This window comes from Anopheles coluzzii, chromosome X (assembly GCF_943734685.1).
Source record: "Anopheles coluzzii chromosome X, AcolN3, whole genome shotgun sequence".
In the NCBI taxonomy this organism is placed as follows: domain Eukaryota; kingdom Metazoa; phylum Arthropoda; class Insecta; order Diptera; family Culicidae; genus Anopheles; species Anopheles coluzzii.
In genome coordinates, this window is record NC_064669.1 from 2,942,513 (window position 1) to 2,968,221 (window position 25,709).

Below are 25,709 nucleotides of genomic sequence, written 5' to 3' on the forward strand. Positions count from 1 at the left end.
TTCTAGCATTACAATATTAAAACTACACATGATTTGCCACCCCTGCCCGCCAAGGGGAACGTGACAGCTGATCGTTCCGAACTGTCAGAATCTGTCGGAAAAGCCTAGTCGCAATTGTTTGCGTGCATGTGTGTGTGTATTTGCTCGTTCTGTCTCACACTCTGGGCTTCTCTAACTCTCTTTCTCTATTGCGATCGCTATGGTTAGCTCTTTTCTTTTTCCTTCCACGCCACACAGCCAGCACGGGGCACAAGACAACTTGCATAACCTTGAATCCATATATTCCTCCCCACCTTGGCATAAAATTTCCCGTTTGCACCGTGCATAAGCACAGCCACACGTACACACACACACACACACACGCAAGCAAGCAAAAGCCCCCCCTCTCCCCCCACGCGCGTGTGTCGGTCGGAAATTTCGGAAATTTCGGTGCCCCCAGGCGGATGCGGTTTTGTTTTGTTTTCGCCACCGTCCTCCGACACGCAGGGCAGACCAATTTGTGTTTTTCGGTTCCGGGTTCGGAGCCGCGCGCCATCTCCGCCTCACTTTAGTTACGGCGCACCCGCGGTGCAGAAGAACGAAACGGTCCTCTGCAAGGGCAGTAGGGACGACATACTTCAGGTGAGTGGAGTGTGTTTTTTTTCTTCTTACCACGGGGTGTGAGGGAAGGAAAGAGGACGGGACGGGTGCGCGATGTGGGAAAATTGTCGTTCATTTTTCACCCAGTTGTCCATCGGCGTTTGCGATGTGTCAGTGTTTGTGTATGTGTGTGTAGTTGTGTATTTTTATCGTGGGTCTACAATTCGCCGTCAAGCAGTGGTGCTAAACCGTCGCCGAACATTGGGAAACATCCTGTCTAGCTCCTTCCGTCCAGTTTTTGCTCTCGCTCGCTTTGTCTTGCATTATCATTGCAACAGGGGAAAAAATCTAGCAGGTGCGGGAGCGTGTGTGTTTGTACTTAACAGCCCGCGAAGGTAATGTGTGGCAGTGTGTATGTGTGTGCACCTTAGTGCGAGTTGCTTGCAAAGAACGGCACAGCGCCTCTACACAACAAACATATCAACGCTGGCTGACCGGAAGGGAAGCGACGATACATGCAGCCGCAAACAGGGTGAGCAGTACAGCGAAACAGTACAGGTGTGTGAGTGTATGGATTTGTGCTGTGCGACGATCAAAGCAAGCGGCGAACGAGCGAAACCGAACATTAGAACGTGTGTTGTGTTGTACGATCCAGTTGCACGGTGCTTCCCCTTACTACGGTACGTGTCCGTATGTGTCGGTTGTGTGTGCTATTGTGTCCGATGACAACACGCGTCAGCCTTTGCTATTTATCATCCGACACCGAGTGAGCGCGCGCGCGTGAGAGAGAGAAAGAGAGCACGAGCAGTAGGCGCTTTGTTTTCCATTCCATTCGCTGCGGTGGCGGTGTGAAGGTGGTTTGGTTTTGATGTTGCTTTTGCCTTGTTTTTGCAGTCCATTTTAGAACGCGCGCGTTCCGCGTTTCCCAAGCCCCAACTTCGTCAGCCATTCATCTATTCCGTGATTGTGTGTGTGTGTGTGTGTCGCGTTTGACAGTTTTGACAGTTCACTCGAGCAATAGAGGCAGCAGAAGCAGCAGCAACAACAACACGACCACCATCGCCAAATAGAGGCTGCAGCAAGCCAAAAAAAAAACATTGCAAACGAAAGAAAGAGAAAGAGAGTCTCTATATATATGTGTGTGTGTGTATGTGCGAAATAGAAAAGCAGAGCGGAAGACGGGTAAAGTCGTGAGTAATCAATTCGCGCAACATTTTTCGGCTGCCCAGTATCATCGGTGCGTTTGCGTGTGTGTCTATCGAGTTTTCTTTCGTTCGCGTTTTTTTTTCGCCACCCTCCCGGTCATCGTATCAACCCCCCCGGCAGGCGGTTGCCCTGGTTCTGGGAGGGTTTTTTTTTGTTTCAATTGTTGTGCTGGTTCCGTGCTGAATGTGTGTGATCTGATATTGCAAAAAAGGTGCAATCACAACACGGCACAACATTGCTTCCCACACATACACACACGCGCGCACGCAGTGTGCCGTGATCCCTCTATCGGAAGAGGTTTGTCCTCCTTTGCCGTCCGCTCTCACGGTGGTGTGGTTTTTTCTCGAACGTTTTTGCCAAATTTGATCATTATTTTAACATTTTATCTCTTCCCATCTCTCTCTCTCTCTCTCTCTCTCTCTCTCTCTCTCTCTCCTACATACACATACACACACACATACTCATTCGTGTGCAGTTTTGCGTAGTGAAGTTGCTGTAGTACGCCCACCACCACCACCACCATCGACATCTTCGCGCCCCGAACAGTTGGAAGACGATCGTGCGCAGGAAAAGTAAAGAAAAAAGAGGGACACGTCGTCGAACATCTCAGACAGTACCGAATTTGTCATACAATAAGCGTGTGGAAACAATATACACGTACACACACACACCAACGCGGATCGTTGTAGGAAGTGGCAGCAGCAGCCCGTTTTTAGGTAGCAGCGCTCTGGAAGGTTGCGCGAGCTTGTTTCGGGGGACCCTTGCAGCTGGCTGTAAAGTGCACTGACACAGACACACACATACAAACGTGCGCATACACTCGATCTACAACTTATCTCCCCCCCACCCATCCCCTTCGTCGGAAACCCGTGTCACCGAGTCAGAAGCGATCGGCGACCTTCACTGTGCGCACCGTTTACTCGATGCGTATTGCTGCGAGAGCCCCCGCGAGAGCCTCCTGCTGTGCACTTGCACTTGCGCCCGTTCGCATCAGCTGCCCGCCACCACCACCACCACCAGCCAGTTGTGATCGGTTAGCTCTGATGGAGAGGAATCTCTAATGCTACATCATAATCTGCGCTACACACCGACATGTGAGTAGAGAATAGTGCCCTCGACACACGGCCCTCGATCGTGTGTAGGGCAATTAAGGGTAGAGAGAGAGAGAGAATGAGAAGAAGAAGAAACAAGTGAACAAGTGCAGACCACAGTGTAAGGGGGAAACGCTAGCCAAGCGGCGCACCAGCACCAATAACACTGCTGGAAAAGGTTGTGCGCAAACGGACGGACGGACGGCATCACGGGATCACACCGCCCGATCGGTCAGAACATTGTCGTCCGCGGCTTTGCAGTGGAATCGAAAGTGCTGTCGAAAGTGTTGTTCGGTAGGGGGGAAATGGTGTGTTAAGTTAGAAAAGGGTAAGAGGTCCTGTAGGGTAGTATTCGTTTTTTTTGCCGAACTGTGGCTAATTAGTAAGCTCAGGGATCAAGGGAGAGTGTTCATCAAGTTAGTTTGAGCAAAATACAAAAAAGACATTTACACTCCCGACCAGCGTAGAATCATACAGAATCTGTCAAAAAAAAACTATATTGTATTGATTTCCCCCCCTTTTTTTTCTTTGTTGCAGCAGCTCGAGATGCGATACTTCACGCGGAACCTTAATGCCTTCGCCTGCTGCTGTTCGCTGCTGCTCCTACCGCTCGGCGGCCTCGCCGATGTGGAGCGGGGCGCCCCGGAAGCCCCGGCGAAGGCACCCATCCACCAACACCAACAACACCATCCTCACCAGCAGCCCCAATCAGTCAAACTCCATCAACCGGCGGTGCCGTCCTCCGCCGCCTACCATCAACCAGCACCCGGCACCGGTGCCGCCCAGCATCCGGATGGGCCAGCGCCGCAACAGCCGGTCCATTACCATCAGCAGGCGGCACCGGCAGCGCCGGCAACGTCCGCGTCGCAAGATCGGTCTCTATCCCGGCAGCCGCCCTCCTCGCTGGCGGCCACCTCGGCGCCACCCCGGCCACTCGAAACGCGCAACTCCTACACCGTGCTGAGCCAAGCGATGTCCCAGGCAGTTCATCACGAATTCGGTATGTATCGGTACTGTAACGACCCCGTGCGCCTTTTCCCCGTCCCCCATTCCTCCCCCCCCCCCCCGCAGGTTTTTGCCTTTTTTTTATCACCCATTTTCCCCCACCTGTCTGTTGTCATTTTGTTGTTCGTTCTTGTTGTTTTAATTTTTTTTTGTTTAACAGACAGGGGAAGGGCTCCATTAAGCTTTCCCACCCTTCCCACCCATCGTTCCCAAGTGTTTTTGTATTTGATTTCAGAACAGTCGCGGAAACAGCCATTGCCCTGCCATTGCGCGCTGCTTCCTCTCTACTTTTACTAGCTATTCATCCAACAACAAATGGGGTTACCGCGAGGCGCCCCCGGCCGGCAGAACGGAAGGCGTTGAAAGGCCGACTCTGATAACAATTTTTTTGTTTGTTTTGCATAATTCTATGTTTTACGTCCCTTCTTTTCAGCCCTGGATTCATATTTTAATAGCGTAAATTATATTTTTTGCGCAAGCCAACCTTACGCGATCGTCGGCGAACGACAAAGTTCGCCAACACAAGCAGTGGAAGCATTTTTGTTGTTGTTTGCTCTATTCAAATGAGCACGGGAAGGTTTGAAAGGTCTTAAATGGAGGCTTAATTTGCTGTAATGCACAGCGCCTCATTATTTGCAGTACTGTCGCAACGATAGCAACACGGACGAGCAATAGAGAGAGAGCGAGAGAGAGAGAGAGAGAGAGAGAGAGAGAGAGAGCGTGCTTGTGGTGTTGCTTGGTGTTGCACGTTGTCTTCCAGGACAAACCGAGGAGGAGGTATCGTTTTGGCAGCAATAAGTTGCCAATGATTTGCGCTAACATCTAACCTCACCGCTGGTACGAGATTCAAATTAAAAGGCACATTTAAATTAAAACTATGACAAGAAGCGAGTGGGCGTAAAACAGCAAAAAGAAAAAAAAACGAGCACGATTATTAACGGATTGCCAATAGATGCACATTTTGTTTGGTATTTTTCTACCTGCACACAGTTAAACATAGTTGCAATGGTACTAATTAGTGCCGAATGAAATTAATGTATCGAAAAAAAAAAAAACGATTGCATAATATGTGCATAGTTCGTGCGAGGCCAGATTCCCCTGCCAGCCGTTTGCAAGCAAGAAGCATTTCATCAATTCACCTCCACGCCAAACGCCTTTCTTCGCCCTACTTTGCCCTCCCAACCCCCGAATGCGCTTTTTGTTAAATCAATGCTTTGGTTCGCTTGCGTGTGTGTGTGTGTGTGTGTGTGTTATGCATGTATGTAGCATTACAAAAAGAACTCTTGCTACTGCCACCACCGCTGCCGTCGCGCAACTAATCGTTTTGCCGGGCTTTATGACATTAATCTATTTTTGCACATTAAGGGAATTGAATTAGGGTCCCGCCAGACGGCTAGAACTCCCATTAGGCCGATGGCAATGGTGGCTATCTCATTAGGGGCGCTGCCGCGCTGACCCCCCCGGCATTGCTTGTTTGATAGAAATTGGTGGTGGTGTGGGACACAAAATTGTTGGAAAATAGCTGGACCGCTGGATGAGAGGGAAGGGGAAAAGGCGTTACCTGCCCTGCTCCGAGGGAAGCGAGCGGAACGCAAACAGCGAGCGGGAAAAGATCAGTCGCCGTAAGAAAACGTTAATATTTACCTTCGTGTTTCATTGCCTCTAGCTTCCAGGGTGTAAAGCAGGATAAACTTACAAATTTGCCCAACAAAGCTACTGGGCGGCGCGTTATCTGGACAAGCAGGCGTGCATTTGTGCGTCTGTGTGTGTGTGTGTCGTAGTACAAACTCCCATGAGCACTGGGACACTTTAATTAGCCAATGTTTGCCAAGGTGTAAACTAAAGGCAGCCAAACAGGATGGCATTATTTGATGAGAGCGAGCGCCGCTGCATTTGTCTTATCGCGGGCGGTTACACACGGTTGCGCGGTGTCGCACCTGGCTCTTGCAAGCGTGGTATCGAATGACCACGTTGCTCTAGCTCTGGGGCACAATGTGTGTGTGTGTGTGTGTGCAGCGAAGGGATTATAAACGTTTCACCTGGCTGCGGATCGTTTCATCTTTACGCTTTGCTACGGCTATCTAACATTACACCGGTTTTCGCGCGCGAGCTCTTCGTGTGAGCACTGCTCAAGCAGAGAGAAGGGGCATACGTACAAATGAAGCTTACATCCAACAAACTTTCGCAAAGGGATTGCAAGGGACTGTGGCTGTTTGTCGTTGTTGTATAGAGCATAAAATGTTTGCTCTACGAATTTTCGCTTATCAAAGTTTTGCAAAATGTGTCCTTCTTGATGAACCGACCGCAATGCAAACCAATTAGATCACGAAGCGGAAGATAGGTTGTATTGACAGGCGGACTGCGGCCCGAGGGTCAGGGCCTTCGATCGATAAGGCTAAATTAAAAACAATTGAAATTAATTGAAGGTAGTCAGTTTTTTTTAATAAGCATGCCGTTTTTTTTTGTTTTCATTGCTCAATCCTCCTTCTGTGCCAACCGATTCTATTTGAACGGCATTAGTTGTTTTTTTTTTTAAAGCAGCTGAGAGGGTAGTAATTATATAAAGGAGATATTTCATACTTCTGTGAAGTAAGATTTTATGGTGGCATGCGTAGAATAGTGATGGGAAAAATGAAGTTTTTGTTCGGATAGTAGGTCCGGAATCAGTTTCTGGAATTGGCTCCAGAGTTGGTTCCAGAATCGGAATCAATTCCGAAATCTGAATCGGAATCGGCTCCGGATTCGGAATCGGCTTCGAAACGGAGTCGGTTTCGGCATGTCCGAAAGAAAAGGCGTTTGGGTCAAATGATACTACGCATTGATAGCCGCAAAGAATCAAAATTACTTTTATACGATCAATTCTTATGGAGATTTCCGGACTGAAAGCGCTTCTGAAACGGATTCTCATTCCGAAGCTAATTCCATTTCTGGAATTAATCCTGATTACGTCACCGGGGCAAATTGCGATTTCCTCCGGAATCGGTTCCGGAATTGATTCCGAACACGGAATCGAAATCGCGTAGGTCCCACCACTAGTGTATAACTCGTCATGTTCGACATGCAACCTTCTTAAGTCAAGTTAAGAAAAAAGGAAAAAAAATAATGTAATCAGCTAAACAAAATCCAATGGTGGACCCGATTCCTAGCCAATATGTTGATCGCACCAATTGTCACTGATAACGTACCAATCTCACTTGAACCCATACGCGCGTGCTTGTGTGTGTGTGTGTGTGTGTGTGTGAATGCTTGTTTTTACGTCTCATATTTCTACCCCCATCTCATCAGTATCTCACACCTAGCTACTTTGGTTGACGCTTGCCTTCGTAAATCAAATAAGTAAATTTGATGTTCCCGTTTGTGCCTGTTGCTGGTCCATCCCCCACCATCCCTCCCACGGGGCGGGAGGACCAGCTTGCCCCCGTTCGTGTGTTCAGGCGACTGTCGCTGCGACGATTCCTGTTGTCGCGTTCTTTACGTTGTCCTTACCCGTTGCCCCGATCGCCACGCCATCTCCACACATCGCGCCATGCTGCAGTCGCCGCCATGACCATGACCGACCAGCGACCAGCCGACGAACAGTTGTGCCCACCATGCAAAACCGAAAGAGAGAAACAATATGACTGACTTGAGTCCTAAGATTTCCTATTTCTCATTTCAGGCACGTACGGGAGCGGGGCGATGGCCGGCGATGCCGGCAGTGCCTGCACGATCGACGACATCGACTGTCTGGCGCACCACGACCAGCTCGGGATGGAAGCGATCCGTTCGTTGCATCAGCAGCTCGATGACGATGATAACGGTGACATCGATCTTTCCGAATCTGACGACGTAAGTCCCCTCGTTACCGCACGCTCGGCAAAATTGTGATTATTAATGGCTGCGCCTCGGCTTTGCTTGCTTTTGCAGTTTCTGAGGGAAGAACTGAAGTACGACTCGGGCTACGAGAAGCGCCACAAGGCGTTCCACTTCAACGACGACATGCACATCTCGGTGAAGGAGCTGTGGGAAGCGTGGCTCCGATCGGAGGTGCACAACTGGACGGTGGATCAGACGACCGAGTGGCTGGCGCAGAGCGTCCAGCTGCCCCAGTACGTGCCCCTGTTCCGGCTGCACAAGGTGACCGGGAAGGTGCTGCCCCGGCTGGCCGTGAACAACATGCACTACGTCAGCAACGTGCTCGGGATAAAGGATCCGATCCACAAGCAGAAGATAGCGCTCAAAGCGATGGATGCCGTCCTGTTCGGGCCACCGCGTGGTATGTAGCAATGGATCTATTATAACCGGCGTAGAATGTAACATGCTTTCTCTCTTTCTCTCTCTCTCTCTCTCTCTCTCTTCGCTTAGAAACTGGAACCCGGTGGAAAGATCTGCTGCTCGTCACGCTCCTTCTGACGGCCATCATCGGCAGCTGGTATGCGTATCATCAGAACAAGAGCGCCAAAATACACATCCGCCGCATGGCGAAGGATGTGGAGGGTTTGCTGAAGGCGGAAGTCGCCCTGAAAGAGATGCAGAAGGTAGGATGGCGAACACCAGTCGCGCCTCGCAAGTCCACCACCAGTTTGTAACGCATTTTCCACCTTGTGCCTTGCCCGTAGGAGCTGGAACAGGCCCGGATCGAGCAGGAGAACGTGGGCAAGGAAAAGATGGATCTCGAGCGGCGCCTCCGCGAGGCGCCGACCCTGTCCTCCTCCAGCTCCGACCTGGAGCTGCAGCAGCTGAAGCAGGAGATCGAGGTGCTGCGGTCCGAGCTGAACCGGGCGGAGGTGGAGATCCACGACCACTGCTGGACGCCGCCGCAGGGGCTGCAGAGCTGGCTGCAGCTGACGTACGAGCTGGAGAACAAGCACCACATCCGCAAGCGCATCATGGCGGAGAAGCAGCTCGAGCAGGCGCGGGAAGCGTGCGAGAAGCTGCGCAAGAAGCGCTCCAGCCTGGTCGGTGCGTTCGTGTCGACGCACGGCAAAAGCATCGACGACGTCGACCGGAGCATCGTCGAGGCGCGCAACGCGCTCAACGACGTGACGAACGATCTGCAGGAGCGGATGCACCGGTGGAAGCAGATCGAAACGATGCTCGGGTTCGGCATCGTCAACAACAGCGGCATCGCGCACCTGGAGAATCTGCTCTACAATCGCAACGGCGTCGCCGGCAAAACGTACCGATGTAAGCACCCGACGGCTGCTGTCATGTGTATGACCAAATTGTTGTCCTTCTGCCGGTTCTGCTCCACTCCGTGTGTTGTGTTGTGCTGTGGTTGATATTTCATTTGTCACACTTTTCAAACCAAGCTGCATTTAACTGAGTGTGTCCTCCATTTACTGCATTCTAATAATTCCTTCTCATCCGTTTTTTTTATCCCTCTTTGTTCTTCTTTCTTTCTCTCTCTCTCTCTCTCTCTCTCTTTTAACATCACCAAAACTACCAACCACCAACCCGATAAAAAAATAAACACGCACAACTCCGACCGGGCAGCGCGACTGTCGAGTAGCCAGGACGATCTGGACGATGATTCCGTGCAAGGTAAGCCGATCAGCTTTGACAATTTTTCAATGTTCTCGTCGGAGTAACAAAACCAACCGACCCCGGGCCACTACACACCCTCTTCTGCCCAACTCCATCCACCTCCCCCTACATCTCCCAACCACCTCACTCAAACCCTCACCAATGTCAACGACCAGCGACTCCGCCGATGGGTTGACGGGCACCCGACGGGTGACTATGGTAGCGGCTGGACGCGTGTATGGCGGCACCCATCCCCCCCTCCAGCTCCCGCAAAGTGACTACTCTGTGTGTGTATTCCTATGTCCGTTTTGTTTCAACGCAGGAGTGTTAGCATTACCTCATTTTACAATGGCCGTTCGATTGCAGCAGCAGCAGCAACAGCAGCTAGCGAATTGTTTTCGTATGTTAATGTTTCTTGTTTTTTTTTTTTTTAATTGTAATCCATTTTTGCTAGAGTTCATTTTTGTTGCGTTTAATTGTAGCCTGTCCAAGTGGAAAAAGCCTTCCCGTCTTTTTGTTTTTGCTTCACTTTTGGGATGTTCGCAAAAGAAAAAAAAAAAAACAAACAGCTGCGTGATACGGTACGCCAATTTTGGCTAGTTTGATCACATTACATACGATGCAGTGCAGCTTAGTTTTCTGTTTTGTTTATTGCTATGCCATAATGTCGCTGTTTTACGTTCCCCAGCAGAGGTGGTAAAACAATTACCTACAGTAAGGATATATAATTAGTTTATGAGTATTTATGTACTATCCGCGATTAAGTTGCAGCCGCGCGTACCAACTACACGTATATCATTTAAGTTATATGTTAAATTGGAATTCAACTTCGAGTTTCTAATGCTTACATGTTGTTGTGTGTAATTTGTTTTTGTAATAAGCGCTAATACAGATTGTGCCGTGTCGAACGCGCACACTCAGAATTGTAGGTTCGCGCAGGAGTGCAAAAAAAAAAAAGGCGACACCTGTAATACACAGACCTCTGTGGCTCTGTGATTTTTTGTTTGTTTTCTGTACAATGACGGTTAGGCGGCGGGGAAAGTGGCGCCGGGCAGCTGAAGATGAAATACCGATGCGAAATGAGCAAACGAGCAGTGAGAGCAGGGAGTGTAAAGAACATCATCAAGAGTCATTAATTTATACTCCTCTCCTCCCCAGTCCCATCCTTTCCCCCTTTGCTTCTTCCCTTTTGTTTTCTCGTCACTGAAGTGAATTATTCGAGTTTGTTTTCACGTGTCCGTGCCTGCTGCTGTTACTTAATTATCCGTTTTTATTTCATCAATCAAGCGAATGTTTTGTGCGCTGTATGTTTCTTTTTAAATTTGCTCTTTCTGTCTAAATTACATTTTCTTCCAATTTTTGTGTTTTTTTTTTAATATTCTTAACTTGTATGCGAATTGTACGAAACCAGCTTACGAAAGTGGTGGAGAAATGGCGTAATACTATCGTGCTAGCGACACAGTATTACGTTTTCTTTTCTCATTTTAATTCCTTTCTGTATGAATGTCATCTTGTTGATTTTCTTAAGCTTCGCTTGATTTCGATGTTATGTGTTTGCTTAGCTGACGCTGTACGTACTTTTTATTGTACTGTGAAACTTATTTTAACGACATCTCGATCGTTAACCGTCCTATGCTCAGGCTACTTAGATATTGTATAGTTTTCTCCCTCCCCCTTGCTATATAACTAGTGGAGTGCTTTTCATAATTGATTTTTTAAAATAATAATAAGTGCTCCGTAGCATCGTAAAGATGCTCGAATGATTCTTTCCTACTGTATTGTTTGTACTTTTCTTTGAAGCTATCGTTTAAGAAGAGCAAAACCTATATCGTATTTGCAATAATTTATTTGTCTACCCTGATTCCATCAAGTGCATTTTTTTTTGCTTAAACCGTTGCCCAACAATCAACAACGTGAGCTGGTGTTTCGAAACGCTAAGCAAAGTGCCTTCTTCTGGTCATGATTGTTCGCAGCTCTTTTTACTCCAGCGCTTCCCATCCTATCCTTATGCTTATATTTCTTCAATTTTCCTTTTAATTCCTTTCATCTTTCATAATAATCTATAGAAAAAAAGTAAAGCAAAAGAGCAAAAGCTAGAACTATGATTTAAATAGTTATATTACTATGCCCGTTCGTAAGTATCAGAGAGAGAGAGAGAGCCAACACTAAAGAACAGAAAATGCATCGTTGGACCACGCAGTGCTGGTCCAGTGATGACAAAATAGTCGAATAGTTTGAACAAGCAAAAACCGGACTAAAACCACTACATCTAAAACAGGAGCTGATCGTTTAACATCTCTAGTTACATGTTTATGACAACTCGCTTAACGATACGCGTGTGTTTTTTTGTTTTTTGTTTTTTTTCTATGTTCTGTTTCTGTACCATTTCTGTTCTATTTTTCCTGTCCGCCTAGTAACCAACTGCTCTCGACTTTGCGGTTAGAAAAATCAAAGGCTCAAAGGCAGTAAAGTAAGCAAAGTTATATAAAAATAATAAAACAAACAGGCAAACCGAAGTAAGGCGAATGTTTGTTTATTAATCGTTTCGCTGTTGTTGTTGTTTCTCTTATATGTTTTCGCCCAATCTTCTTCCGTTAAACTTTGATTTTTTTAATAATTGCCCTCTAGTCTCAGCTTCTATTCTCGAGTGTTGTGGATGTGTGTATGTGTGTATATGTGGTTGGCTGTGTGTTTTTGATGTTGTTGCTTTTATTTTGGGATGTGACGATGAATGCGCTTCATACTGTCCGTTGCAGGTTTTTGCACACAAAGAAATGGTGCAACTATGCATACACTCAGGAGTTTTGTTTGAATTCGATTACTAATTTGTATTTGTATGTGTGGGTGTAAGTGTAAATGTTAGCAAATGTAAATTTTAAATCAATGTCAGTTGTCCTACAGAGTGACGCTGTCAGAAATAGGCGTATGACAGTTGTCCAATCCGTTCTACGCTAAAAAGACAAGAACCATTTGCCAATTCGATCTACTTATTTTGAAATTATTTTAACATACACGCCCACTCACACACTCACACCAACACACTACAGAAAGCTTGCTAACGGTTCGCTAAACTGCGGCGCGCATATCTCATGGAGCCTTCGCCGATGCGTGCGATGCTGGGGAATATTCGTTCTGTTCGCGTTTGTTTTTTTCGTTTTTTTTTGTTTAATCACACATACTCTAAATACGAACCACACGTACACACCCACATACACATACAAACACACACACATAGACACCAATGCAGCGTTACAGTTTTTTGGGGGAAGGTATGCCTAAAAGCCAAAGACGTTGCCAGATTCCGCAAAGAGCTCAGAGGTAAGATTTCGAATTGTAGTACGAACTAACTATCTGTCTCTTCTGGTCGCTTCTTTCTTTTTGCACAGTCCTCCCCTTTCCTGCAGAAACAAGTAAAGTAAAAAATACACACACACACACGCACCCACACATGTACAAAGATGCGAATGTGTGCGGGCGTGTGGTGTAACATTTTTGCTTGCCAAGGTGTTCTGTAAAGCAATAAGACATACTAACCAAACCGGTGTGCTTTGTCGCAGCTACTGTTTACTTATTTTATCTTACTAAACGCCTGCATTGCTGCTTTGGTATGCTACCTGCTGCCTGTTTTGCTGTACATTTTTTGCTTCTTAATATCCGCTCAAACTTGCTTGCCAAGGTGTTTGTGTGCGTGTGCGCTTCTGTTAATAGCTTGCTTTACTAATAAAGCCCCCTCTGGACAGAGTGCCAGCGTAGTATACGTCCCCCGTTAAGATAAAGCCCCCAGTGCGTTTACTAAGCCCTTTTATGTGCGATGTGGTAGTATAACTTTAGGCAAACGGTAAACGAAACTAATCGTAACGATGCGTCACTGTAAGAAACGATTGATAACACGTCGCGCAGTTTGTGTAGCACGCGGGCTGATTGGCTTCACATCACTACTTCCGTTAACTGTCTCCAGCGCCTGTGTCTTTCTTTTCACGTGTCCCCGAAACACCGCAAACGACTCGCCTCTTGTCAGATCATGTACCGACAATTAGCACGTTGACGACCGATGACATCACGGTTGCTCACCACCTCTGTTTGCACCCGTTTTGGGCAGATGTATGTTTCATTCTGGCATATGGAGAGATGGCCTGCCGGTAAGAAAAAGTTCCCGGTTTGATTATTTTGAATACTGAACCTAATGGTCTTGTTTTACGCGTAAATGACGCGAGTATGCTGTAAAAATGCAACTCAATCTGTGGAGTCATACGCGAGACGAACAGTATCATTCCCGCTCGGTTGAGACAAGATAGTTGAAAACGTGCGGATCGCAAAGTACCAACGCGAACGTAATTGCACGGCAGAGTGTACATGTACAGGAAAGCTTAAAGCAAATGTAAATAAACGAACCATTTGCATAGTAAATCACCGATCGAGTACTCGCCAGCAGTGTCTGTCACGGGAATGTGTGACAACACGCTGAGTGTGATCGATTGAGTGTGTGTGTGTGTGTGAGTTTATGTTTTTTTCTTAGATGCCTTCCTACTCATGCTTTAACATTTTAAGCTGCTGTCTGCTTTGGTGATTAAGAAAAATCAATATGCACATACTGTATTCCTAATCACACATTTATATTTATATGGTAGCCGTACGATTCGGCCGGCTGCGCGCTGTTCAGCTGAGTGGAATTTCTTTGGATATCATCGATTGTTTCTTTTTTTTTAGCGGTGTATATCTTGCTGTAATGTTAATTACGAATTGTATGGCTATTTGTAATTGAAATACCTGCTTTAAAACACCGTTAATGCGACTCTGCATAAATATAAACGCAATTAATAACATTCTACATTTGGGAGTAACACTTACGATTTTATGATTCCACTCAGCAAGGAAGTTTCTTCATGTGATAGTTTGCACTTTAAATTGCTTCTCTTGCGAAGCGTTCTGCAGACGCAGGTGTAGTCGTGAGGCAATAGGCTAGGCCTTGCATAAGGCCGGACATGGGATCAATTCTTATCGTGATCATATGACGATCCTGTGATTACAAAAAGTATTCTATTATAAATGACGATGCTTTGACCATAACGGATACAATGTTTAAAGAGTTCTAAAAGAAGCTCGGGAATGGTAGGGGGAACAACATGTATGGGGGTCACAAAGAGAGGATTTGTCAACAAACAAAAGCCAAAAACACATGCACTTTTCTCTACATACTTTTTACGCTTCTATGCAATCCTCCAGCAGTGTTTGAATTAAACTGATATTGCTTTTGCTTTGGAATCGGTCCCGAAGTATAATGTTTTTCCTTTTCCACATTCATTACACCTATTCAATGCTTCCCTTCATACACTTAGTTCTATAAAAAATGGCTTTAATATACGTGTTGTAGATTATCAGTCAATTTAACTAAAAAGGTCAAACAGTTAGAATGAGTTTTGCATCAACCGTAACGCTTTTTTAATCTTTGCAAAAAGGACAAACTTAAAATGAGTAGAAAGTTAAATGAAAACAAGATAAAATAATGTAAAGAAAAGGATTATTTTCCGACTCTTTCTCACAACTAATGAAAAACGTAAAAGTCATACTTGTCAAACGTAAAACTCCACCGAACGATTATTAACAACACGAACAACTAGAATGAAACAATAGTATAGCACCTTTGTGACGAAATGTGAATCACGTACAGCGATCGAAAGCGATAAACCAAAAGCCATACCCTAACAAAACGGAACTAAACCACAAGGGGGAGAAAGTCGCTCATTAACCATGCGCCAATTGATCGACAGACAAAAATCGGACGCGGACCCGAGTAGTTTGCTTCAGTGTGCCTTGAAGTCGGTGCATTGCAGGGCGGCCAGCAAAGCTCGAACCTCTAGCACCTCTAGCCCCTCGCCCCCCCCCCCCCCCTCCCTCACCGCCCTATCTCTCTATTCACTTGGCCGTGTCACCCCTCACACTCCACCTTTGCTCTCTTCTCCCGTCCTTACATAGTACGCATTTGTTTTCCTTTGTGTTTAATTTCATTCTGTATTTTGTTTTCTCTTTCTCTCTACCGTCCACCTCAAACCCGCTCCCCCACATGCCCCCGCCATACCTCTCCCCTGTTTCTCGTTCATTGTGTCTTGGTAACTTGCAACCGTTTGGCACCGCCTGCCTGTACCACAGGATATCTGGAGAGCAATTGCCGCGGAGGCCGGGACGACTCGTCCGCCAGCGATGAAGGTGACCGTGAACGCGACACGGTGACGTTCTTCCTTGGCGGCTGCCCGTCCGCCACCAACCTGCAGATGAGCGCGCTCAACACGCTCAACACCGGCATCGTCACGCCGAGTACGGCCGCCGGGTTCGGGGTGTCGGTGGCCGGCACACCGACCGGGTACGGCAGCACCGCGACCACCAACAGCGCCAGCACCAACCTTCCCAACACGTCCAGCAGCATCGGTGGCGGCGGCGGCGGCGGCGGCGGTGGCAGCTACCCGAGCCTGTCGAACTACTCCGTCCCACCGGTCGGCCTCTATCCGGCCCTGCCGTCCTCGTCTTCGCTGTATGGGGCGGCCTCGTCGACCGGTGGCGCCGGCTTTACCTCCATCTCCCGCGAACAGTCCGTCGGTGACAGGTAAGGATGCTCCCCTGCCGTATGCATGCCCCCCCCCCCCTCCCCCTATAGTTCCCCTCTTCCCTTCCCTATTTTATTCTTACTGTATCGTTTCCTTTATGTTTGTGTACGTTCTTTGTTTTTGAAATTTATTTATTTATTTTTTCTTTACTTTCATGTACGTGTGAATGCATTATCCGTTGTGTACATAATTACCGCTCGGTCGTCGTTGTGCTCATCGCGTGTTCTTCAACATATCATCGTGCACACTAATCGTTCTTTTTCTCGTGGCAACTTTCGATGTATCTGCACCACGGACTTTTTGTTTACTTGCACGATCTCTCGTTGTTTGCTGCATTTTTTTCTTTCTTCAATTCTCTGTATACGTGTGTGTGTGTTTTTATGTGGGCCCACAGTGCACAAAGTTTGCTCGGCGATGGCGACTGCCAGGTGTCGTCGTCATCGTCGGTCACGCTGGACCGAACGGTGCTGCCACGGGGGAAGAAGGCTCCGGCCAAGCTGCCCCAGGTCGTGCCGAGCACGGTCGGCAAGGCGCCGATGCCTCCGCCCCGCAAAACACTCTCCTCGCAGAGGTAAGTTTTCCGTGCGCGAGTCTCTCGTGCCCCCAACACCCAACACCAGCATCATAGCCCCAACATAGAGCCTCAACACATTGGTCGATGATCGTAAAGTTAAAACGTTGTCCAAGCATTTCTTGTTCTTAAAAAGAAAATCTAACACGCGTTTTTTTTTTGGGAAATTCCAAGTAGGAAGATTGAAACACACAAAAAACCCACACATTTATTCATTTTCTCCCCTTCTTTCATGCACGAGTGATATACAAATATTTCGCTTCGAGATGTGTTGCGCTCACCGTTTGGCGGGGTACGCCGTTTGTTTGAACTCTCTTTCAGACAGCAAAAGCTTCAGGATAAGAGTAGCAGTACGAATAGTAGCAAAAGTGATATAAACGACTCCCTGCTCAGTGTGCTGTAGTGAGGGCGGGGGAAGTGCAGAGCCGGCCAAAAAAAAAAGCTTTGCAAACGGAAAGCAAAATAGCATTCGGATGGATAATTTAATTTTGCTCATTAAGAAGCGAAAAAAAAAGCCGTAAAACTCGAAAACACCACTCCTCTTCAACTCTCCCCGCCCCTCTCTCACCGCGTTAGAGGGGTGTTAGAGGTTCGGGGGCGACTTTGCAGAATAGTTAGAATTGTTGTTCTTTCCGCCCAACCCCCCAAACCAAGCAGGCAAATGTGGCGTGAGTTTCTTTACTACACACCCCATATCCATAAGCATAATTCGTTTTTACTCGTTCCGTTTTCAAATGTTTTGTTTTGTGTGTGTGTGTGTGTTTTTAATTTTTAATTTTCCTTCCTTTTGCTAGCTGTTTTCGAACGTCGAACGGCTCTAACTGCTTGCGTTGCCTATCATTCCATACATTCCGTCCCATAGCTCACTGCGAAAGCGTTGCGGTCCTGTTCCTTCGCTGTACTTCCGTCATGCGCTAGAGTTTAACTTTATTATCGCTTTCGTTGTTTTACTTTTGACCGTTTCAATGTGAAACACGTGTGATGTTCTGGCCATTCGCTGTACAAAGATCGAGAGCAAATTAGGATCGCAAAATGCAGACACACACACACAATCCTCAAACTCCCCACCCTAGAACTCCTTTGGACAGAGCAGAGTTCCGTTGTTGTTTTTGGGTTTCCAGATTCGTTCATTTCCCGTGTAAATGTCGCTTTTGATGTTTTGTTGCTTTCAGCTAATATTTTATTGTTTCGTTCTTGCTGTTATAGATAGACTAGGTTTGAGTAATGCGTACAATAGAGCCAGCTCTTTCTAAATTTTTCCAAAAAAAAAAAAGATTATGTGTATTATTTATTGACAGTTTCCCATGGTTGGTTGCAATCTTGTCGGCATTTTGAATAATTGTCACAAATTGTATTATCTCTTTTTAATAACGGTTTAGACACTGCTCAATATTTATTAACAACGAGAGGACAAAAAAGGACTACCTCTTCATGTTTCTGATTTAATATTAAAGCATTTATCAGAGAATCTGAACGACGACAATGAATCAAGTTATGAGGCATAAATTTGTAAATATGTTTGCTATAGCACAACTTCTTCATAACATAAAACCAACGTCAGCAATTTTACATCTATTTAGAATTCAGTTAAAATTCAAACGAAAATAAATTACAGAAAACCAGTGTTACAAAATGTCATGAGAATCACGTGACAATCACCACCCGTAACAATTAACATATCCGTGGTAGCTTGATGTTCATTGCTGATACTCAATGAATGTGCGTCATGACATACCGAACACGACGTGCGAGTGCTTAAGTCAAACCCGATACTCTGACTGACAAGCTGAGCTTAGTGCCGTCGTAAGCATAATACTTTTTTTGGCTGCCAAATGTCGCTGTTTCAGTCACCAACACTGACGAAGTTCATGTCAGCTCACGTACACAACTGCGATGATCAAAGGTGAAGCTCAAATAGTTGATGGACCAATCACATGCTTGATGGCATTATGTTTAGCACTCAACTCTTGGTCACTCACCTGGTCTGGCAAGCACCACATGACTATCGTGATGATCACCGACAGAAAATGTCGCGACCAAGTGACTGACCAACCAGTTGGTTGCACAAAATGTCACCAAGCATGTGATGGTTGCAAGAACTGTTTGAGTCTCACCTCTGATCATCACAGTAGAGCTCGTGACGCTGACATTATTTTGTTTCAGTCGGAATTTGTTGGAATGATTATGTCAGTGAAATTTTGCAAAACTGATCACAGTAAAAAAAAAATGTCATGACAAAGTGACTGACCACGTGTTGGTTGCTAAAATGTTACCAATCATGTATAGGACACACCAACACCTCTGATTATCACAATTGAGTCCGTGACGCTGACTTGGATTTTGATGTTTGTATGACATTGCAGCACTGCAGAAAACATTCAAACGTATGGGAAGCAGTCAAACACACATGCTCTACCGATGTCCACTGCTACATTTGGTTGCTTCGTTTTTATATCATTAGGCATATTAACCTCACTTTGATTTTGTAAATGTGGTGGTCCTTTGAATGGAGCAAAATGGACATATGTTTAGATGAAAAAAAAATGTAAAAACAGCTTTAGAAACAGAATTTTAGGATTGACATGCTTGCGTACAGTGAGTAAAATAGTTGTAGAGGCTCCCTAAAGGCTATTTTCTTTTTTAGATATTGTCAAACGTGCTACCACAGCTATGTTACTCATTGTATAAATAATTCCTATAAATATGTTTAAAAAAAGCGTTATCATGCTCACCGATTCTAATTAATTGATTCTCTTCACTCACTTTTCCTTTTCCACGACGCAGCCTCTTTCAAATGGCCCGAGCTGATAGCACGGACCTGGTCGCCCTGGAATCCCCAACGGTACCTATTCCACCGTCAGCTTCAACAGTCTCGACGCCCGCGTCGTTCGCTCCGGGCGCCGGCGGCGGCGGCCTCGTTGTTGTCGCTGGCAGTGCCGGCCCCTACCACCAGCAGCATGTGCAGCACCAGCTCCAGCAGCGGTTCGTCGACGGTAAAGTTCCACAGCAACAGCAGCAGCAGCATCAACAGCACGGGCCGGATCTATACCAGCCTGCTCGGCGAAACGGAGGCGGCAGCCAGAAGCCTGCGCCGGTGGCCCTCGGAGACCCAGTCGCTGCCGGCGGTGGAGGCGGCGGCGGCGGCGGCATCGGCCTCGGCGCCGGCGGCACCCTGCCCCAGCTCGACGATGCCGGCTCGACGGACTCGTCCCTGTTCGACGAGGACGTTAAGAAGCGCCCCCGGAAGCTGTTTTCTTTCGGGAAGCGGTTTGCCAAGTCGAAGAAGCAGCAATAGCAGTGGCAGCAGCAGCAGCAGTAGCAACAACAGCAACATCAACAGCTGCAGCAAGGACACCGACAGCGCGCGGACGGGCGGGAACGTTAACGCTCAGCAACTGGACGACGACATGCCGCGGCCCGGCCAGCGAAGACGCCGGCACCAGCGACGACGATGGTGGTCCACATCATCACGGCAAGGGGACAGCAGCAGCAACAGCACAGGCGTACGACGGTTCCCACCGACGGACACCCATTTGACATAGTACTTCCGTTACTTAGGTTTTTAAAGTCTACAGTTCTTAGGGCTAACTTAACTTAAGGCTTTTTACACACCCATAAACACAACACACACACACACACAACACATCAACACTCGCACGCGGTACCGTATGCGAAATAGGGGGAAAGGGGAAGGGGAATACACTCGAAAAGGGGCAGCTTAGCGTGGGCAGCCGGGTTGTCTCTAGACACCCGGAAGCTGCGCGCGAGAGCGTCCCTCCGACACCAAACGGCTGCAGGAATCTTTGACCAATATTTATTGACTCTGATATATGTTAGGTTATGGTTTTGCTTTCTCCCGAGCTTGAGGAAGAGCGGGGTTAAGTTTGCTGGTTGAAACGGTAAGCGGAGCGACAAAAACAAAGAGGGAAAGAGTAGAAAGAGCCGCTTTTAGTTGCGTTTGTGTGTCTGTAGTCTTCCGCAAAGCTGTTTCCGACACGGAAGTAGCGAATGGTGGAAATGAGGGGAGGAGGGGGGGTATTAGAACCACTTTTTGTTTGTGAATCTGGGGAAAAATGTAACGCCTCCTAACGATGAGGGGGCGGAGGATGGAGCTCGAAAGGGAGCGAAGAATACACGTTTTTTTTTCGTTTTGTTTTTACTCGCGCTCTGACACGGTGCGCGACATTCGGTACACTTGCTTTAATAATGTGAGACTGCCACTCCACGTACTTTTGTGGCCGCGCATGTGTGTAACTGGGGGAATGGGGGATGCACAAAGGGAAAGCGTGCAAGGCACGTTTGTCAAACCCGGCCGGTTGTGTGGTAGCCATTTTATGTAGATAGGAACAAATATGGATGTGCGCCCGTAGTGGAGTGGAAGGCGACGACGGGGACTATTTAGCCAATCGGAAGTCATTAGATAAAACAATGCAAACACACACACACACACACAAACGCATAGCAAATTCTAGATAAAAATAGTTACATTGCGCACACATATTAATATATACACTATACACTCAACAAAAAAAAAACAAACTTAAAACGTTATCCGAAAAGTCTGACCAAATTCTAACGGGAGTGAAGCAAAAAAGGACCGTAAAAAGGAAACTATACACAAACGGCCCGCTAAACGAAGCAAAACAGGTGGCAGGTGGCAAAAACGAATGTCAATAACTAATGTAGGTGTACTGTGTCTAGCAGGGCGCAAGCAAAGGACAAACAATTCAACGGAAGGTAGAAACGCAAGCAAAAGGCACGTGGTTAAGGTTGCGTGAGGCGAGAACCGTACAAAAAAAAACACACACCCCGTTGCTGTAGGTTTAGTGTAGTTTCGTTTCTGTTTTATACAACTACCTACTACTACCTAACACCCCCCCCCCCCCCCTCCCCCACAACCACAGCCCCGATCTCTCGTCCCCATTCCCTTCGTCTCGCATGATGAGCACCTGTCTAGCGACACTACGCATAAAAAAACAGCACGCAGCTTATTTATTAAGTAAAGGACACGTTTAGCACACCGTTAGGATGTTTGCATACAGGGGTTTCCAGGGGTTCTCATAGTTGCGAGACATTTCCTTGACTTTTTCCAATGGCAAGTGAACTTCATATGACGGACATTAGAATTTATGGCACCCTTGATGGACGAGCTCCTTAGAAATTTCTATTGGATTTGTGCAGCAAGGGTGCTATAGAGTCCAATTCCCATTACATTAAGTTCATTTCAAGTAAGAAGGAGTCAATCAAGTGTCCCACAGCCATGAGAACTCCTGGAAACCCGTGTAAAATACTAAGCTGGATTGTATAACGATTGTCTAGCAAAGTCGTTGGGGTTTCGTTTGCGCTTACTATATATCTCTCTCTCCCTCAACGATTGTTTGCGTATTTGATACACGCAACGCGGCTATTTATTTATTGCATCAATTTGCTAAACCTCTGGACTGTTGCTTTTTTTTTTGTGCACACCACCAATGATCAGCACACTTATTTGTTTGCACCATGGCACGTACGTTTTGTTTTATTTTTTGTGTGTCTAAGACGGCGTTTTGGGATGTTTGTCTTTTTCTTAATTGTACCATCCTTACGCTGCGGATCTGTCTTCGATGCTGTTGTTGTTGTTTTTTTTTTTGCACTGTTCACAACAACAAAGGGACAAAGGCACAACAGGAATGCGCACACATACTTACCTTTACTTAATGTACGCACACGTATGGGGATTACCGTTGGGGAAGGCTCTCTGGCACACCAGACACGTTGCGGACCGTAGCGCGGCCTGCAATGTGTCGTGCCGCCGGGATCTGTTTGTTGTTTTTTAGTTGTTGTTTTTTTCTTCTTTCTTCTCCTTTTCATCTTCTTTCTTTCTCTTCCAGTGTGTAACATTCCGGCATTATCGATAGTGAATCGTGTACGGTTTTGTTTTGTTACTTCTGATCAAAACGTTGTTTATGCACGGTCCGGCATATGAAATGCATCTTGGGTGGGGGTAGTGGTGGTGGCTTTTCGTGGGTGGTGGTGGGTTGTTTTGGGTGGGTTTTCACACTCACTCACACAAAACAGGAGGTACACAATACTTAACAAATAGAATCACACATTAGCAGCCTGCTTTACTTAACAAACAAATATAATTATAAGAAACGGTTAAAAAAATAACGGCGCAAGCGATTTTAAAAAGGCAAACGGTGTTTTTGAGGGTTATCAAAAAACAAAAAGCAAAAAAACGAAAGCAGATGGAAGTGAGCGATAAAACGACTTCACTCTGTGCGCGTGATAATGTTTGCTTCTTTAGACGTTTTGCGTTTGTGGTTTATTATTATTATTTTTTATTTAAAAATGATACAAGAAACCTCTCTTCAACGGTATCACGGGGCGCGCAGGCTCCAAACCCCCCAAAGGCGGCACACAAACAGGAAAGGTTTAGGGGGATGGGGAGAGAAGAGAAGAGGAGACAGGGGGGGGGGGGGCTACTAGCAGGCAAAGAAAGCAGTAACAGGTGTTGTGTAAATATATAAATAAACGAAGAAAGGTATTATTATGCATAATGACAATTTATAGAGCGTTAGGAGCATGCGGAGCACGAAGAGAGGATCCCAGGGCCACTGCGTCTCGTATGCCTTTTTACCGGCTTCCAGCCACCTCGCTCGCACGTTCGGCAAGCAAAAGAAGAAGCGGAAGAAGAAGGGGGCGACTGTTGTTTTATTTTTAATTTAATTTTTATCTGTTCCTCGCACACCCCCGCCGCACACCACCCGCGCTTGGTTTAGGGTGCGTGTGTGTGCGCGCGCGTGTGTGTGTGTGTATGGTATAGGCAAATGAACATTATTGATAAAATCAAACTAGAAAAAGGCAAGAAAAGGACACGTGACCGTAAAGTACACTCAAGCAACAGAAACAGAAGCAAAAGAATCACAAACACCCACACACGAACGTGTGCTAGCAGAAGGAAGCTGTGTATAGATATATATACAAGAGGAGAGGAAAAACAAGATGGAAGAATCTTAAGTGGAAGAAGGTTGTAAACTGAACAAGAAAAGCAATAAAGCGAAAAAAGAGGAAAAACAAAAACACAGAGAGAGACAAAAACAAAGCAAATGGTGTTGCACGAGTTAAGAAATAGTGGTGGGAGCTCGGAATCGGACCTCCGTACTCGGAATTAATGCCGCAGCCGATTCCGATGCTGCAATCGATTCCGACAAAGACTTCATTTTTCCCATCACTATTAAGAAAAGCCAGAAAGGCACGGAAAGAAGAAGTACACACTGTTCTTTTTTTATAGAGAGTTTTGTTGTCAGTTGTTAAAAAAAAAAACACTAAAATAGCACAATGTGTTTCGCTTGTCTCGTTGCAGACGAGCGCGTAGCCGTAAAGGCTCATCCTAAGTTAAAATCCTAACCTCCTAAGATGCTGTCCTCCTTGCCGCACCCCGCACCCCATCTCGCTTTGCGTTAAAATACAGCTGCCTGTGGCCCGCGACGAGCCGTGCGGAGACGTTTGGCGTCAATGCCGTGGCGCCACGTGACGTCCTCCGAGTGCGCTAACACCTGGGCACGGACGCTTGCTGTTGGCCGGTCGCTAGCAGAAAGCTGTCCAGCGATACGGACTTCCTCGACCCGACCCCGCTGGACGATTCGGCGATTTGCTCAGTGGCGGCAGCGGCGGTGGCGTCGGCTTCGTCGCCTCCCTCCGGCTGGCGATGGCTGGTCGCGGACGCGCTCGTGCCGACGGGATCGATGCGTTCGCACAGATTCTTGATGCGCTTCTTGATCGACCGCCGGTGGCTGTCGAGCCGGCGGCCCAGCCCCTCCAGTGCGGTCGCGGTCGTCGAGCGGCCGTCCAGGTCCGGCTTGGGGCTGCCGGAGGCGTGTCGGTGCGTCAGCCGGCGCCAGGAGCCCTGCAGATGCATGCGCTTCAGGTGCCGCCAGAGGCTGCGGTGATGGTGCTGCTGCTGGTCGGTGGCAGGGGCAGGCAGGGACGAGGAGGATCCGCTCGTCGGGACGGTCGGTATCCGTTCGGCGACTAGTATCTGTGGCGAACGTGTAAGGAACAGGAGCCGCTCAGTTATTTCCCTCTCTTTTCGGGGGTTCGTTGTCACTTACCGGCTCGTAGATGTGCTCCTCCCCGTAGGATTCGGGGCGCGCGGCCAGCTGCTCCCGCGACCCGTCCGTTCCCAAGCTGTCCGTCTCGGTGCCGGCCGCCGGCCGCCGCTGATGGCCCGAGACGAACAGATAGTTGACGTCCTCGTAGTCGTCGTAGTTGCTGCAGCTGCGGGCCGTCACCGGTCGCCGCTCGGTGCCGGTGGCCAGCTCGACGCCGTCCGATATCTGGGGCAGCGAGACGGACACCTTCCGATTGCCGCCACCGCCACCGTCGGTACGTTCGCTTCCGGCCGGCGTGGCGGTCGTCGGGTGCAGAGTGCGGGCAAGCCGCCGGGATCGCTTCGCCCGCACGTCCACCACGGCGTAGATGGGTTCCGGCTCCAGCGCCGGGCACGGCCCACCGACATCCTCGTACAGATGCGCCTCGCAGGCGACGGCTGGGGGGAAGCTGCAAATAGCCGGTCCAAGTGGTTTCTTTTTTACACCCCACTCTACCCCAATACGGTACGCGGGACCTTACCTTACTCCAGCCGAGCTGGCGCTACTGGCCGTACCGTCCCGGGTCAGTGCCGGCTGCCGCTCGCTGAACATGCTGTTGATGCGACACACGTCCATCGACTGGCGGTGAGCTTGGCTCCAAACGTCCTGGTGCAGTCGAAAGATCTGCTGCCTCGGCCGAGCGGCACGTTCCAGCCCTTCCTCCCTCCCTTCGGGCCGGGGTCGTCCGGGGGCGGCCGGTGCCACAACGCCCTCCTCATCGACACCCTCGAAGCGATCGGCACCCTTCGTCTCGGCGGCGGGAGCGCTCGATTCGCCGGCAGCAGACTCCGACCGGCTGGCGCGGGATGCATGGGACGCGCGGTGTGTTTGATCAACGAGCGAGAACAACACGGAGAGACAACAGATTGTGAGGGATGTATAAATATAGCATGCCCACCCCACGCTCTTCTTTTATTTGTTCTATTCCCCAACATGGCCCTGCCGGTTGCCCTCCAGCTCGCTCCGGAAGTGAATAGCGAGAGGGGTGTAAGGTTGCGTTTGCTGCATGCATTTTTAAGTC

The 25,709-nt window shown here is 47.8% G+C and overlaps 2 protein-coding genes across 22 annotated transcripts in view; one reads left to right on the forward strand and one right to left on the reverse strand.

Moving 5' to 3' along the window:
* LOC120958871 (stromal interaction molecule homolog) lies at positions 1-23,612 on the forward strand. Of its 20 annotated transcripts, XR_007451913.1 has the most exons (12): positions 1,268-2,082; positions 2,261-2,879; positions 3,414-3,876; positions 7,519-7,709; positions 7,788-8,136; positions 8,226-8,398; positions 8,480-9,047; positions 9,357-9,404; positions 15,534-15,984; positions 16,380-16,556; positions 16,878-17,224; positions 19,341-19,431. XR_007451913.1 is itself a non-coding variant. In XM_049605764.1 (11 exons), the coding sequence occupies exons 3-11, from the start codon at positions 3,423-3,425 to the stop codon at positions 19,849-19,851; spliced, it is 2,922 nt and encodes a 973-aa protein (XP_049461721.1). In that variant the 5' UTR covers positions 3-621; positions 2,261-2,879; positions 3,414-3,422; the 3' UTR covers positions 19,852-19,942. The 20 variants fall into 20 exon arrangements, 19 of the variants coding, with proteins under 19 accessions (XP_049461737.1, XP_049461743.1, XP_049461721.1 ...); XM_049605764.1 differs by lacking the exons at positions 1,268-2,082; positions 16,878-17,224 and adding an exon at positions 3-621 and having other exon boundaries at positions 19,341-19,942; XM_049605775.1 differs by lacking the exons at positions 1,268-2,082; positions 16,878-17,224 and adding an exon at positions 664-1,137 and having other exon boundaries at positions 19,341-19,942.
* The window catches only part of LOC120958885 (uncharacterized), a 12,327-nt gene continuing 9,025 nt past the window's right edge, over positions 22,408-25,709 (reverse strand). For both annotated transcript variants that reach the window (XM_040381956.2, XM_040381962.2), the window contains exons 6-8: positions 25,170-25,484; positions 24,650-25,097; positions 22,408-24,576 (exon numbers count right to left, since the gene is read on the reverse strand). In XM_040381956.2, coding sequence (XP_040237890.2) covers positions 24,088-24,576; positions 24,650-25,097; positions 25,170-25,484 — 1,252 coding nt within the window. In that variant the 3' untranslated portion in view covers positions 22,408-24,087. The remainder of the gene's footprint in view (positions 24,577-24,649; positions 25,098-25,169; positions 25,485-25,709) is intronic.